The sequence below is a fragment of the Lampetra fluviatilis genome, chromosome 2 (genome assembly GCF_964198595.1).
Source record: "Lampetra fluviatilis chromosome 2, kcLamFluv1.1, whole genome shotgun sequence".
Lineage (NCBI taxonomy): Eukaryota > Metazoa > Chordata > Hyperoartia > Petromyzontiformes > Petromyzontidae > Lampetra > Lampetra fluviatilis.
In genome coordinates this window covers 7637378-7655154 of record NC_136276.1, presented here as the reverse complement: position 1 = coordinate 7655154, position 17777 = coordinate 7637378, and the positions used below count along the sequence as shown (strand labels likewise).

General features: G+C 39.6%; 1 protein-coding gene across 6 annotated transcripts in view; it reads left to right on the top strand.

Annotated features, from left to right (window-relative positions):
* Window positions 1–17777, top strand: part of LOC144941034 (protein cordon-bleu-like) — a 59978-nt gene that overhangs the window by 19380 nt on the left and 22821 nt on the right. For 5 of the 6 annotated variants that reach the window (XM_078867493.1, XM_078867477.1, XM_078867484.1 and 2 more), the window contains exons 4-6: window positions 12069–12245; window positions 13683–13899; window positions 17328–17556. In XM_078867493.1, the coding sequence (XP_078723619.1) occupies window positions 12069–12245; window positions 13683–13899; window positions 17328–17556 (623 nt within the window). Of the gene's footprint in view, window positions 1–9676; window positions 9750–12068; window positions 12246–13682; window positions 13900–17327; window positions 17557–17777 lie in introns of those variants that run through there. The other variant, XM_078867469.1, reaches the window with a different exon arrangement.

Sequence of the window (17777 nt, the reverse complement as noted above, 5' to 3'; positions counted from 1 at the left end):
AAGTCAAACTCCACCTACGGGGGTCACCCAGCTCTTCGTGAGTGAACTGTGTGTGCGTGCTGTTAGGACGGTACTCGCTAACAGCACTTGCCCCTACAGTCTGTTAAGGCTATATGGGGGATCTTTGTATTTTGTATGGTGGAGTGCTCGAACGTTGCCCGCACTTGAAGCGGTCCCCACTTGAAGAGAAATTCGCGTGGCGTGCGGCCCCGTCCGGAACAGGCGCAACTCAAGAGGCTTCTCCACACACCACACACACACACGAAAAACCCCTCCCCGCACACGCCACACCACAGAGCACTCTTCACTTTTAATCATCGCTCAAACGCCACTTTGCGTGCACCGAATAAGGACATGGGGATGATGATGATGATGTAAGACCGTTGACGTACAATCCGAAATGTTTCTTTTCACGCAAATTGTCCACGCCCTGTTGTAGGAAAGAAAAACGTGTAAGGCAAGTTTTTATATACTCTTAGTTCTTTCGGTAAAGTCACGTAGGTAAAAAAAAATAATTAAAATTTATAAAATAATAATTTTAATTAACTTTTTTTTTACCTACGTGACTTTACCGAAATAACTAAGAGTATGAATCCTTGCAGTCACGAAAGCTTCACATCTAGAATTAAGTTTTTATATATTTATTCGGTGAGCTGTGTCTAATAAAGTATACAGTCTCACAGGACTGAAACGCTTCTTTAAAGCTTAACATTAAGTTGGTGTTTTTTTTTAAACTAATCTTTTTTCCCCTCTATCAAATTAATTTGAGCTCGATGAAAAAAAATGACGGGCTTTTATTTAATTTTACTGCCATCATACTCCGATAATAAACACCCAATAAATTCCGACTGCCATCACAACAGAAGCAGGTATTGTTCTTCACGGTTGCTATGGCCACGGCTCTCGTTAGAGGATTTTCTAAGCTGTTAATCCAGGCTAGGAGGGCCCTTTATTAGATGTGTTCTCATTGATCTTACTGTTACGTGGACAATATACACGAGTGGTCATGTTCATGGGCCAACTTTACACCAACACATGCGTGTCGTGTTGTTGCTGCTGATAAGTCAATTGCGAAGACTCTAAATGTGGCATTGCTATTGGCACAATTTGCTTAGTGCTTTGTGTTGGCTGACATATAATTAAAGCCCACGCAGGGCTTTGTTTAGGTTAAAGCATGCACGGACAAGCGAACACATGGAGCGTGCGTTGCATTACCCGTATACAATGTTGGTTATAACTTTGATGTTTTTTTTCCTGTAGTATGTCATAGAATTTATTTTTACAAATGTATTAATGCGTGAAGAAAGTTTGCTTATCAGACTTCAGAGAAAGAAGTGTATACCTATGTCATTGATACATAGACAAACAGATTTTTTTCTCACGTTTCAATATAGCAAGCCAACATCGATTCTTGTAGCCGAGAAGTCATCATCCTGTTTTACAATCCGCTTTACAGAAGCACTTACAATGCAGAATCGACAATTAGATTGAAACGAGATTAAAGTCGGCTGGGAAATGTATTCAAACAAGTAACAATTTCAATATTGTTTGTCTAATGCAATGCTGGTTGGCACCCGATAAAAAGTTAGTTATTTGAATTGTGTGCCAATGGCTGGGTCATTTCAATAGCTTCCTTGCACAGCTGTTGTGGGTTCGTTCCACTGGGTTTGAGGATTGGGGAAACAGTCCTGCATCCATGGGCAGCTGGTGTATGGACGGTTTGACTTTACGTGTGAGACGATTAGGATTGGTCACAGTATTGTGCGTCTACAGTCGCTTTTAGGAATGCACGGGTCTCCTTGCCTGAATGCTTTTAGAAAAGCATTGCCTCGCTATTTATTTTCCTGCAAGGGGAAGTGCAGTTAACGAACAATGACCAAGTTCCGGCTTCATTGTTTTTTTTGGTTGTAAGGTTTGGCTTATTGTATGTGCATTGGGGACGGAAGTTTAAATAGTACATAGATTTACCACTGAGAAGGCCACTTCGTCTAAAGGTTGTTTTGAAGCATTGATTCTTTTTTTTCGTTGGAGGTGCTTATGCAAGTAAGTTGCTGATGCTATATTCATCACATCTTTCCGGAAATAAGGCTTGTAGAGGGGGGAAACGCTATTATTAGCACATTACATTCAATGTAGCCACAATGGATGTTACACGAGTGAACCGGTTTTTCGCAGACCGTGTACAAACCAAATTGTATCAAGTATTCCCTTGAGTGTGGTGCATTACTACACGAGTAGCAAAAAAAAATACATTTTTCCATGGTTGCTTCCCAATTTTGTGAGGAAGGAATTTATTTAGATTTTCCATTGTGGATTTGGAGTCCTTGGACAACCAGCGGATGATTTTGTTGACAAAATGAGTTTTACAGTATATACATTGAATCTCACAACATCTGGTAAGTTACTTTTCAGCTCTTGATTGCCTTGTTGTTTTTTTACTCAGTTTTATTATTTGTTTGTGATAATCAGACAGCATTGGTTTAATGTAAAAACAATATTGGATTTTTTTGTGCTCAGTTATTCGTTAATTTAACCAATTATTATCCATTATAGAGTTTTTTTAATTTAAGACTGAAACAGGAGGATTTCTCCACAACTCTGGTTGTCTACTAATGAGGCTCGTGATTACCGGCGAAAAACGTCTTACTCGTGTGCTGAACTAGTAACGAATTGGCATGTTTTGTTCACTAATAGGCTGAGTCGTTTGGTGGCAGGCTTAATGACACATTTACTCTGATGTTCGCGGTTGGCACTATCACCCTTTGTGGTTGACTTAAACATTGGGGTTTTACGATTCTATACTCTTATGCATACAATTGTGTCAGTCATGTTTATCACGCAAGACTGTAAGTTTACATTGTGAGTCAAAAATTTGATAGAAGCTGCTATATATGTTTTACTTAGTTTCTATATTCAGCCTTAGATATATTGTACATCTTTGTGCGTTTAAATAAAGTACTTATATTTTGTACACACATCTCTTCAGCTGTTTGTAAAACGTCATATCTCTGAGAAGCATTTAATTTAACAATGCCTGTTCCAGGATATTTAGAATCACGTGCGATCTTTCTTCTGCGACTGCCAAATTTACCCAGCTTCTGTGTCGGATCAAGTATGCGTGCAGATACTCACAGAATGCCACTCATGGTCCGAATATCCATGCATACCTGTTCAGGGAACACATTCTGGGGGGTCAAATAGCAAAGCACATGTCTACTTGTCATGCTCAAATATTTGTTTTCGGAATATATGTATATTAGGCCCATCGTACAATTGTTATTTGATGTAAAAACATTTTTTGTATACTTCATTCACTTTTATAGGTTAGATGCTATTTGGATGCATTTTTCTTCAAATTACTGAGATGCTTTAATTTATAAATGTATTTCTTCAAATATGTTCAGTGACACGCATGCGAATCACAGACTTATCCCAGCATTATGAGCCGTGATTAATCCCTTGCTGGAGGAAGGTCTTATCTTAAAATAATGTATATAGCCCCTTGTCCAAGGTGCTTTACACAGAATTAACAATAGTACATTAGAATGCAATGGTGGAGATGAGGCAAGTGAAATAGATGAGAGGAAGCAATGGGAAAATTTGTGATGCGTGAATTCGGTGAAAGCGAAATTGATGGCAGTATGATGAATGGATTGAATGAATGGGGAATGAGCGAAAGCCATGTAATGAGAATATGAAGAGGGAAAAGTAATGGTGGTGGTTATGAGGGGGAGATTAAGGGGTCTCGGGGTGAGCTGACGCTGTCTTTTTTGCGATACAATTATCCACCTGGCACTTGCACGCGACCCGATTTCATCGTTCCATCTCCGCAATGGATGTTTTCTCAGAGGTCTTCCCTCATTTGGATAACCACTCCATTGCACGTCTCGATCAATGCCCCTTCAAGCCATGACGTGTCCTGCCAAATGCCTACTTTATATACAGTCGATATCACGTCTCTCACTTGTGGATGTTCTCTTATTAATGCCTTTCTCCGTCTGTCATTGTAGTTCAAAGCATGTACTTTTACATGCTCGTTTTCACGTTTTTAAACTTTTGTTACATTTTCTTCATCAGTGTCCATGTTTCCTATCCCTGTCATAGGAGGTAATATATATCCATTGAAACATATTCTTATTTAGGCACATGGGTTTATTTTTTTAGGCACATGGGTATCTTACAAAATTAAGCTTTTTCAATAGCACTCAAGCATGTTTTCATCCACCTCCTAATTCATATTTTTTTTTATCCTGGCCCACTGACATAGAGTTTTAAAATATGTTGCCCATAATGTTGAATGGCTACAATTGTATTTTTGCAGGCAATAACTAAAAATACACACTTGTGAAATAAATATGTAGGCACGTTGCTCACATCATCCAGAGCAGGTTCTGCTTTTAGGTCGGATTAACAGACTGTACATGTCGCATTACTGTGGTGCTCTGTTGCCTGAGACATTGCATGGTGTGTGCAAATGAAAGGCCTATGGGGTTATTGGGTGAGAGATGTTCGCTTTTCTGGAAACTTTACAAGAAATCTAAGCACTTAAAAAAATACATTCTCAGCAGGTGCAAAACTATTGATGCAGTGACTTGGATTTAAACAATATTCCACGTGTCGTAGTTGTCATTGCGTACAAATCCTAGACACGATGGTGTTTGAAATTCCGATTTGCTTTTCTCGAATCTGATTGGTAATATGTACGCGGTCAATGTCAGAAAATACGTTTTTGTTTCCAAACCCGCCTTGCTCACGTGGTTCATTGGCCTCGGCATTTTTCTTTGTTCTGTTTGCGATGATCATTGTGAACAATGTGTATTGTACACGTGTAATGTGAGACTAATGGATAAAAGACATACTTTTGACTGTAAAGAAAGTGAGTGACGACGGCCAAAGGAGGGCACACATCCAAGAGGACATCAACTGTGGAGGTTGGCCAATCAGATAAGCTCCTGAGCAGGTGCCGATGGGGATTATTGCATTGTGGGATCATCAGGCATAGTGGCGGCTTGGGGATGCCTTCATCCAGCAGTGGATTTATAATAGCTGATGATGATGATGGCATGGTAGTTTGATAAGTGGACTTATAGGTTGATATAGTGTACGAAAGTGCAGTATTCAGAGAAAATTATTTTTGGTTAAATTCTATTTTTAGGTGGTCAAATTTAGCATGCTAACCAATGTGACCATATGACATCGTATGCAACAGTATCATGGAGAATGCATAATATAATTATGTTATAGTGAAGCTATACTCGATAATTTATCTGACACTTTGTGGGCTATAAAGTTGTTACATTGTTGGATATGTCCCATTTATAAAATATGCGATCTGGTAGAGAATGCATTTAGATGTTATTGTTTTATAGTGTATCGTACTTTCAAGGCCACATTGTCCTGCATTTGCCAAGGAAATACAAGTTAGAGAATGTCTCCGAAGAACCCATTGTACTGGTAATCTCTTAGAATCGCTCTCGTAACCACACCTTTTTTTCTACGACACTTTTTTTACCTTAATGCATTTGTCCATGTCCAAAAACGTAAATACATTTAAAAATGTCATCCAACAGTGGATTAACATAGGGGATAATACATTAGCATTCTTAATAATGTAAATATACAAGCTACAAGCACTGCATATGTTGTATACACGGCTGTGTTGAGATGCAATCCACTGGAAAAGCTTTATGAATGGGAAGTGAACATGATGAAACTGAAGTGCTTAGTTGTTTTATTATTCAACACGCAGTGATCAATCTTGTTTTATTTGATTAAACATATTATCCTTAGTTTTTAAGCATTTTATTAATCAAGTGAGCATTGCATTAGTTTGGTGCTTGAGTACGAACAATAATTCACGTGTCGGATGAAGATAGAAACAGTCCTGAGTTTAAATTTCGATTTAAAGCTTTCGTGACTGCAGGGATTCATCTTCTGTCTTTCCGACAGACCTGTTCTTCACCTGAGGACGGCTGCTTGCGTTGTGGTCGAAACGTCGTGAGAATTGTATTTTATTATGTTTTATTTTTATTACTTTATTATTTCTCTTCTACCGAAAGAACCAAGAAGATGAGTCCTGAGTTTGTTTTTTGGTAGATAATATGCACTCACACTGAAACATGTATGATGCAGGCACCTCTACAATGTATAGAATATTATCTTCAGTGTCTTGATTTCATATATCATAATGTGTATATTTTTATTGAGGGTTACACTTTTTTGTCAAGGCAAGTCTCATGGGGTCTCATGACCTTTTCAAAGAGGGTCTTGCTAAGTTTTTGCAACGGGAGGCAATGATTGTTGTATATTACCAATTGAGTAATTTGCAGGTAATGTTTAAAATGTGGACCTTGACTCCGACACACAACGGCCTACCCTTGGGAATGACGGTACGGGATCTGTTAATGTCTGCTGAAGAAGACTGCGCGTAGCTGTTGTACGAACCGCGGGTTCTAATGGTGAACCTCTGACAAGTGGCAAACACGCTACTGATACGCCATGTCACCGCTCCATTTATTGAATGTGTATTCTTTTTTTTATTTTAAGGAAATGCGCGGGCCCGTTGCGACGCACGTGTACACACCATAACATAAACTGAACCGGTTATACAAAGCATGGGGATCGAGAGAGATGGGGGAATGAGCCCGCTGCCCCAAATCAGACGGGTCCCGGCCGAAAGGGGATAAGGGTAGTTATTTTAAGTACGGGAGGGGGGGGGGCAAGGGGAGGGATGGATATAACCGAAACCCGCCTGAAATAAAAAAAAATAAAAAACGTAAGAGGCGACCTGGGTGAGCATGTTTTCCTTACACCCCTTGAATATTTAAATCTTCAATGTATTGGGCGGTTTTTCAAACTGCATTTTCTGTTTTGTTTCCATTATAATCCGCAGTTTTCTTTTTTTATTTAAAACCAGGTCTGTTTTGGAAAATGTTACTTCTTATTGGGAACTTTGCAAAGGCTATCTAACCATTTTGAAGTACAGTACTGTAGTGTAGTTTTAGTGAGGCATACTTATTCAACACCTAATTATGTGTATCCACAACTATACTTGAAAAATAATTCGCATGCACACACATGCAGGTGCAGACACACCCATCCAAATTTGCCCACAATTGCTGGTTTGACTGAACTTCACGTTATTATCCCATGTGTAGTTGTATACACTGGTGTCTAATAGAGTTCACAACCTGCAGGGACACGAAGATAATGAAACAGCTTTTTTTTAAAAATGACTATAAATGGACACGGGGGAGCCCATACAGAAAAAGTACAAATTTAATTTCACTTGATTTTAACAAACCACAGATTGTCAGAGATTGTCTCATCCCTGCCAAAGAGAGGAGACAGCTAATTTCCAATAGACGCAAGGACACTACCAACATTTAGTAATTGCTATCCCCCACCGATGTACGTTCTGGCAGCATCGTTATCCACTAATTGATATCAGTAAATGCTTGGATTGGCCATTGCTTACTCTAACACGCAGGCATCCACTGAATCAACACTTTGCAGCCATATTGTCCCCAGTGGCCCAAATCTAATTATGGAATAAGTTCGTACAACTAATCTAGGGAATTGTGTTCGTACTGCCATTGTAGGTAGCTTAGAGGCACCTGTAGTTGTAACATGTTGAACTATTGCCCCTAAACATTGTTAAACTAACACACATTGCTTGCTACCTTATAGGGTCCCCTTCCTCCTCTCCCAGTAATTGTTTAGTGTTTACATTTTTCCTTGCCTGGAATGTAATTCAAGTGGCCTAGTTCAGGTGTAGTTTGTCACCTGTTTATATGCTGTTAGCTGTGCCGATTATTACACGCTCTGATTTTCTTTTAACCTGATGGGTTTGTGCACATATTGTATTATTCTTGTTTGAGGCTTTGGAACGTTCACAACTGATGTGTGAATGTGCGGGAGCCCGGGTGACGTGCTTCCAATCATGGGGGATGCCAATGTGGTCCTGGGTCGCAGGGTTGCAGGAGTTGGTAATGTCAACCACAGCTGTTTGAAGGTATGAGTAACCTGAGGAGGTGCAGTTGCTTTCCCATCATTGGGCTGGCCTCTCTTCTTTGTTTTTCTGGTATTTTGTAGATTTTCACATTTCGTGGCCTTGTAGCATTCCCACTTTTATGTGTCGTGTGCTGGCATGAGATATCAATGGGTGTATAGTGGTGTCTGTTGGTATAACACTATTTTAAGGTGATAGACGAACACATTGACGGCAAAAGCACAGCATTTAACATCAACACTTATATTTCGAAGGTGGTAAAATAAAGACTGAGAAACGGATTCCAAGCCATAGAGAAGGAAACATGATATGAATGTGACCACTTTTAAGTATAAAATAACGAGTGTTATAATAGTACACTGAAAGCGTGGAAGAAAGTAATAAACCAAATGGAGAACAATTTTTCTGAAACCAGTCAATGTCTGTTGTAGAAAATAAGAGATCTGAAAAGGGATGGACATTCCAAAACAAAATGCAATACATAGGTCTGTAAAACCTTTCCGGAACAAATAGTCGAACAATTTGCAAACTTTCGTGAAGAAAAAGCGCATTTATACTGTAATTGGTAAAATCATGAATAGTAGCTTGTGGAGGGCAAATTGGAAGCATAGTGCATGATAGACACAATTCTAAATCTAGCAGTGATATATTATGTAGATGTATTTTGCCAAGTAAATACAATTTCAGAGGCGGCAGAGGAAATTCCAGGTGACACACTTCGAGAAGTAACCCACTGTCTTTTGCAGTATGAAATTAGGGAAAGTTTATAGACTAGGTTGCATAACCATGGACTTTATTTAACAAGCACATTTTTAATGTACTGTATTTACTTTGTTTCTAAACAGAAGTGAAACGCATGAATTTTGGATTGATCATTCTCTTTAAAAAGGAAGGCAACTGATTTGAATAATTTCAGACCCATTAGCCTATCTATCACTCAAACATCACATGTTCACAAACATCATAGGAAATTGAATGATTGACGATTTACAGGCCAGTCATACAGGTGGACTAGCTTGAGTTATGAAATGTGTTTTTACCATGGACCATATATATACATACTCTCAATTATTAACAGTATATGGTTTCCAAAAAAATTGATTGGATAAATAAAGGCATGAAACATAAATGAAGAGAATATTATCCCACCTCGGATTCGCTGACAAGATAGTTATTCTAACAACAAAAGGAAATGATTAACCCAACATGATTGAATACTGAATAAAGAATGCTTCATAGCTGAGCTCAAGATAAAAAACACAAGTGAACAATAAGTTCATTAAAGCAAATAAGATTCTGTATTTGTTGGGAGCATGACGGATGGAATTGACATGAAGACACCTTTGCCAAACGGTAGATTTAGAAGGGTTGCTGCTGATAATTATAACTTTGGTCAGGTCGTCAATGTTTGTCTTCGTATTCGCCCCTAATTAGACCTAATTGGGCTTGTTGTCGCCAGACCCACTCGGCCTTGAACTCTGCTACTGCTCCCATGTTGTGTGGCCTTTGAGCGCGGCGTGATGTGAGCCACACCCTTCAATACTGACGTCAGGTGTGGCTTGTGCTCGGAGCGCTGCTGACTTTCGTGTGCTCACCACATGAGAGGAAGCTCCACACAGTGTGTGTGCTTGCGCTTACCTCTTCGACAGCTTCACTGCCAATAGTGTTTTTATTATAATCCTGCAATATATTTTGTTTAAAGCATAATGTCCTCGGCAGATATTAATGGAGAAAACAGGTAAGGGTAAAATCATACCTATCTTAAGTTACAGCAAAGTGTTGTTTTTGGAATTCGTATTGAAGAAAGGGCTTTTCTATGCTATTATAAGTCTCGTGTACGAAGTGTAGCCAAATTCCGTTTTCGTGTATGATCTTATCTTTAATTGGAACTAGGCTGTACAGAGGTGCAGCTGGTTTTGGTAATGTTAAAGCTAATCTGCTCAGTTTCCATTATATTATATAAAATCAATGTTAAATTGAATGGGGGAGTTGTGTGGAGCATGTGGTTGTGCTGTGAATATGAGCTGGAATGCAGGCCACAGCTAATAAACTATCATCAGCTGCGAGTGATACAGCTGAACAGGTCATGGGCCTCTCTTACCAATCCACATTGGCCAGTGTGGTGAAGTATGGTCAAACAACCATCACAGCTGACAGAAAGCAATAGGTTGACAAAGGGCTGTAAATTTTAGTTTGTTTTAAAACTGAAAATGTTCAGCTCTGTCGATTAATTCTGAATTAAAATATACTGTTGTAGAGTAATATTTATCTTGATTAATTCTAACAAAAACCCAAATAAATCCATGGGTATATATATATGTACATGCTTGTGAATGCTCTTAAACTTTGACCAAATACTTTGGGATTAATAGGTAACCAGACAGCAAATTTGAAGAGTTTGTGCCGGTAATGAATGATCGTAAAATATCTGCACACCACGTGTTGCTGGTCGACAGCTGAAGTGAAATGCGTCACTTTGTCAGCGTTGTGAAGAACTATATATTAAATCGCAATCACTGAATTAGACAATCAACAAAAGCAGTTTTCACTAAAGGCATTTCAAAGAAATCCCTATTCGATACGTTCGTGTATTTTGACACAATCCCTCCATGCACCTGCTCACATCACATCTGATAAGCTAAGTAGGATTGAGCATGTATATTGCTTAAATGGGCACCCCTCCGTGACTAGCACAGGTGTTGTAGGCTGCTGCAGAGCCACGTTGTCACCAGTCGTGTCTTGTGCCATGCGCGAGTGGACATGCTGCCCGTCTTTTATTCCAGGATGTTTCTGTTATGCGTCATCGCTTTGGGATGTTCTGTGTTCATATTTTGTTTGTTGCGGTTGCACCCGACTCAAGAGCCGCATGGCTCACAGGGCTATACTTGTCTTCACCCGCGTGCACTGATTGTGGTGGCAACGTATGGTCAAACAACGCTCATGGCTTGCAAAGCATGAGGAGGTCCTCAACCAGCACACTGCATTGGCTAAAGAGCTGTGCATGCACATACTAACGTGCGTTATATTCAACATTCTGTATTGCATCAATGTTACCAGTTCTGATACAATGCAACAGTATATGTCGCGTGAACTTGGCCTTTCTAACTTCTTTTCCTGTCCTGTACCTCGATCTTTTTCAATGGCACCTCATGGTATGATAATATGAGTGTGGGTTAATGTAAAAATAAGCAGTGTATTTCAAATATGCGTTGCTTACATTGGGCTTCCGATAGGGACTTGGACATGGTTGCAATCTACAAGTGCACGTAAAGCATTTCTGGAATGTCTCATTTAGTCTTCTTGAATCACTTGTGAACCCAGAGGTCAAACTGCACAGTTGGTGTGTTGCAATGATGCAGTTTACACCACCAAACACTTGGATTCCACCAGGACCTGCAGTATATCATTAACCTGTTTCATACCGTGCTTAGTCATAGTGATTGTCAAACAAATCGTATTACTTTCATGGCAGGCCAGCTAAACAAATCATGTGGTTCCCTTTATGTAACTGAATTTTTCTACTTAAAGTACGCGGTTATAAAGTTATGTTTTCTGTTATGGCATTTATAATTAAAACGGTATACTATACTGTACATAGTACATTACTGTATTTGTAAAATAATGGTTGCATCTGCTTCATTTATATGAAATATTTTTTTTATTTAAAGCATCATGATAATACATTACTGCTACTACCTATAAATTAATACATTAATTTCCTTTCAATTTGTGGATATAGTGCATATGGCCATGCAAGATCTGAAAGTGATGTGTGTAAGGGCAGTCACATGCCTATCACTTGATTAATTGCAGTTTTAGGTGAGGGTTAAATGTGGATGCACTAATCCGGATTTGCTTGTGATCTCTAAGTGGCTGATAATTCGTTCTGCCAAAACACCAGTCAACTGAAATTGGAGAATGAGTGGCTTCGCCTTGACCTAACGAATGTACCTGCATTAACCCTGAATGGAAACCAAACTCCCTTGTTTATTTAACAATAAAGCTTAAACAGCCTAGCAGCGCAATGTTCACTGCTTTTTATTGTGTTATTCTGCAGCCGGAAGATGAAGCCCCGTGCACCGGTACCACCGCTGATGCGGTCCCAGTCCGAGACTGGGCCCCCCAACTTAGACCCACCAGACCATGGTGGGGGTGATGGTCTCTCAGTGGAGAATGTGGAGCTCAACGTCATTCTGCCGGGTGGGGAGCACCACATGGCTCGAGTCGACGGCAGGTGCGTGTCACATGTGCCCGGCGTTGTGCACTTGGATTTCCACACACACTCATTCCATTCCTGCGGGGATCAAGTGATGGATGGGTAGGGACGTAGGAATGTACCAGTATGAGGCGAAGTGTGCTCGTATCCAGGACAATATGAGATTGATGTTCAATTGATTAAATTCAACTCTGGCTCCTCCTGCGTATATAGTTATTAACACCGCCTGTGTGGGAAATCATTTCAATTTTTCGTGTACACTTCAGTTTTGTGTCAATACATCGTTTTAATGTTTTTATAGCATCCTCAGTTGTTTTCAGTGTCTTACAAGGTTGGATGCAAAAAGAAATCCGCGGAAATAATTAGGGATTGTAAAGCTTAAAGTCAGATGCTGTTGAGTACATTCATATCTCTACTTATATATAAAGATTATAAAAAATAACTGAAGCCGTGCCAAAAAGTAAATTAAAACTGTGAAAAAATGCCTTTCAGCTGGCTCATTGGAATCAGCAAGCTTCAAGCAGCTGGTGTTTAAGAGGCTTTGTTAAGTGGAGTTGGAGATGTGGGGTAGGGAGGCATATGTTTGCCCTTTAAAAAAGGTATTTTATGTTCGCCCAAGTTTGGCACAAGCATTGAAATGGCAATTGGAAAGGCGTGAGCATGGAGTTCAAGAGTGGTGAACGTGCTGTGGATGGGCAATGATCCCAGGAAAACTGGCTCCATGTGGAAGGTTTCTGTGCTATTATAGCGAGTTTTAAATGCATTAAAATAAATGTTTATTTTCACAAAACATAATCTTCATGGCTGCGAGGTCAAATTACCCTCTTTGCAAGCAATTTAGAACAAACTATTTTCAGTTGTCTGTAATGTGGTCATCTTTGGGTGATTGCATCTGCCCCAGTGTGTTATGTTTTTTTCGATTTATTAAATGCGCAAATAATCGCTATGATATAATAAACGCACCATTTTCTTTCTTGGAAAATATTTACGGTCATTTTAAATACAACATTAAAAATATATTTTGTATCTATGCAACATGTTTTAACTTGTTAAGCCGTGTTTGAAATCCATGAGCGTGAACAAGACATAATATTGATCCCCCTCCTTGTAATACATTAGGATGCTGAGTGTTTTGAAGATGCATTGTGTACGATTTGTGAGATCAAAATGAATAGGATTTAACTTACATTCCATACTCATTGCTATGGCCATAACCAGTAATTTAAATTACACTCCACATAATGAATGTAAATATGACACAAACACATCTGCAAGTGTTCATAGCCGTACTGTAAGAATATTATGCTACATCTTTTAACAATTTCTGGTTTCTAGATTCTGAGTTATGCCTCAATCAGGAACAAAAAATGTCCTGTGTGGTTCACAGTTTGACGTTGACTCGAGCTGTGGTCTGTGCTGCTGCTGCCCACGTGTTGCTGTGTGTGGTGCGAGCAGCAAGCCGGTGATGGACCTCCTGATTGTGCTTTGCGGTCGCTACCGGTTGAGCCCTGGCGGCCACACCCTGGAGCTGCTTTCGAGGGATAATGCATCGCCTCTGCAGTACAAGCCCAACACACCCCTGGGGGCCCTTTGTGCTGGGACGGCCCTCCTCAAACCTCGGGCCGCCAGTGAGGACCGACTCAAGAAGCCGATGCAGCCTGTTGTCCCGGAGGTAAAGCGTTGCGTCGCTGACATGGCCTCATTGTAAATAGACTTTGAAAGTCGAACACGCTAATCCTGTGTAGAGATCTTGGGAGTGACAAAGCAGATTAGAAAAATGGCCATGTGAGCAAAGTGGCCCAGTTCACACATACATGCAAATAACTATTATTATTAGATGAATTATAAGAGTTAAAACTACACTTTGAGCTAGGTGTGGCTATATTTTAGACGTCATTGCCTCAATTGTTTAGCTTCTACATTACGCGTCTTTCACACATATTTCCTCGAGAGTGTAGTGCTTGTTTACACTTTGTAGAAAGTCTCATGTGTTGTTACATTTAAAGGATTTTGTGCAGTTTTGGATTAGGGTCCATCTTGAGGATTACCATGTTATATATGGCTCTCCGATTTCACCTTTGTGACAATGTTGCTGGATTCATTTCTGAAGCTTGCACGCATGCTGCTGACTACACCGTCATGTGATGAGTATTATCAGAAACCTTGAGCCTTCGGTCATATGTACTTATGAATATAAATATTTGTGAGACTGGATTGGTTGGATTTTGGTAGCTTAACTAATGAAACATGATGAAATGCCATTATAACGTCATGCCTCACTGGATGCACCGGTTGGTGTTACCCGCCAATTTACAACTACATTTTCCTTTGGCTCAGTTCGCCTGCAGATCATGTTTTTACCAGGCTATACTTAGCATTCTACCAGTAGAAAATTGATACTCAATGATGATGAGGATGATGATAATACTTATCCATGGGTGGAATATGCTATACAAACATTCTTATTTAAATAAATGTTTTTGTACTTTTAAGCATCTTGCATAAACATTGCAACCTTATTGTAAAGGAAAATATTTCCGTTCGTTACTTCAGCGGCTGCAATTATATTTTACACTTGCATTCAGTGAAAATGATGGGTTGCTTTTAGATCAAAGTATTTTTGGTTTTATTGAGAAAAGAGGGTTGTACCATTCTGTTCTTCTGTGCAAAGTTGAAGTATTCTTCGAAAAGTATACAATGCTTTTTGTTGTTAAATCTTTACATATGGTATGGACTTATTTACCAAGTAATGAAGCAGTCAAATATACTCTTGAAATATGTGAAATGTTGGAGTAAGATTTCAATTGGAAAAGGGACTGGCAGTCTTATGAATACGAAGGACTAAGATGCAGCAACATTGAACCCCAATGTTTGTTTTGTGGGATTGTGGTCAGGCAGAGTTAAAGTTTATCAGTTTAACACGTAGGCTTTCGCGACCAATATCATCCATAATAGAGGTTTTTAGGTTAGATCGCGTAAATATATAAATATGTTTTTAAAACCCGCCACCACCCGACACAGCCAACTAGTAATGGTTGTCACGTAAACAGAACATGCCAATTCGTCACTAGTATAGCACACCGGTGTGTTGGAGAGCCAAGCCACAACATTTGCAATCTGAGTACGACGTTTCGCCAGTAATTACAACTAGCTTCATCAGGCGACAGCCAGATTTGTGGAGAAGTCTTTCTGTTTCGTCCCTTATATAGAGGTGTAGATGTGTTTACTTTTGATTTATAGCAGGTTAGCCTATACTGTCATAGTTTTATGCAACTGTTTTCATGTTTCCTACTTTATTGACACCAACACAAGTACAATTCAATTCCAATAATGCAATGCTCTTAAACAGAGGTATGCATAGATATTGGTAATTAGAGACATGTTGTGTTTTCTATGATATCCAAATCTATTACGTATTTCCAATTCTACTCTGCATTGCTTAGTCTGAAGTAGAATTTAAGCATGCTTAGTAACTCCTGTTACTTTAATCCTGGGGATCAGTGAACAAGGTGGTGGCTTTGCATTGTATACCAGGATCAGAGGCTGGTTTTGATTGTTTAGTGTTGTATGTAAATGTTGTGAAGGCCCAGTTGTACCAGAGGCCAGGGTACTTTAGTTGCTATTCTAGCAAATGACAAAATGTCTTAGATTTGATCTTGTGATGGTTGTTTATTGTATACTAGACACAGAGGTATATAGCTGGATACAGACACAAAACCTTTGGTGCATTTATTTTCATCATACAAGTTTAACACGTCGGCTTTCGCGACCAATATTCATAATAAAGATTTTGGGGTTTAGATCGCGTTATTTATAAATGTGTCGTAACCCTTATTATTAAATAAAATATATATTACAATTACAATTCCTTATAGGGGAAACAAATACTAATTAATAACAATTTAATGATTACCAATCTATTATATAATTACAATACCCTCTCTGCCTCAAATCACTGCACCAGATTGGGTTAAATGATGACGTCACCATGCTGCTCTATTTAAGACCGGGAGAAAGTGGAGGGCTTCACCATTCTGGCAAATTGCCCGATGATGCTGGATGTAATTACCAGCGAATCGTCTACTCAAAATTGTAAATGATGTTGATTTACTCTTCAACACACCGGTGGGCCAAAGTAGTGAACTATTTGTCTTTTGTAAACGTGACACACATTTTTTACTGTTTGGCCGTGTCGGGTGGTGGAGGGTTACGCCACATTTAGAAATAACGCGATCTAACCCAAAAACCTTTATTATGAATCATACAAGTTGCACGATTAATTTGCTTAGTTCCATGCTCTCCCCAGGGGTACAAATGCATGCATCCTGTAATCCAGGATATATGGAGTATTACACAGCAGCATTTGTTAAGGAGGTTATATACTGGTGATGTGACCCAGAAATTCGAAACCAGCTTACTTTCTGAAATCATGGTTTGTCTGCACTGCTGGAAAATATTGGTCTGGAAGGTCCATAGGCAGAATGGATGAAACATCATAAAAAAAGGTTTTTATTGCGACTTGAGCACAAGCCCAGTACAAAGCACCGGTCACAGTACAAGGGGGGGACAGAAAGACAAAACATTATTTTTCAGTCTGTTTATTATGCATTCATTACCCATGATCCTCCACCACAAACTGAGTTTGTGTATAGTTTTTCTGTTTTCTGCTGCTGAATCCCCCATAGCTTTAATGGTGCTGTTGTTCATAACAGCTGGAAACACAGCATTTGTTTAAAAGGGCCTAGCTCTGCTGATGACATCCACAAGGTCGAAACTGGTGCAGAGTTTTCCTGCAAAGGCAAAGGCCCATTGGGTGAGAGACAAATACAATAACATTGTAATTTGTGTGAAGAGGTGGGCTTCCTGTCCCAATGTACCTCCACTACAGCACATCGTGAGGTTTTATACTGTAATTCAGACAAGTGTAACCCAGTTTTAGTCCCCCCTTAATCCATAGCCTAGCCCAGTATGTCATTTTTAAATGGAGAAATTTGATAAACATGGACAGCTGGGTCCTAAGAGGGTAAACAAAGACAGGATTTTTAACTACAGCATTCAATTCGTCGATCCTCTACTCAAATCTCTTAATTTTTTTTTCAGCAAACGGTGCGGCTGATGGTGAACTACCTGCGAACGCAGAAGACCATGGTTCGGGTGAGCCCACGTGTGGCCCTGCAAGCACTGCTGCCCGAAATCTGCAACAAGTGCGAGTTTAACGTCCCCCACACCACGCTGTTCCGGGACGCCAGCGAGACGGAGCTGCTCGATATGTCGTGCTCCCTGTCTGAGCTCGGTATCAAGGAGGTGTACGCCGTCGACAGAAGCAAAGGTTTTTAATGTTATTCTTGAGCTGATAAAAAAAAAATGCGTTGTTTTATCACTGCGGTCCTTTATAAGGCTGGCTTAAAGCCTACCTCCCCTGCAGATATTTTAGACTTGTCAATAGAACCTCCTGGTTATTGACCTAGAATTGTTTATTTAATCAGTATGACTTTTAAGATAACAATTTGTTTTAGACGTCTGTATATATGTGTGTATGTGTTTATCTGT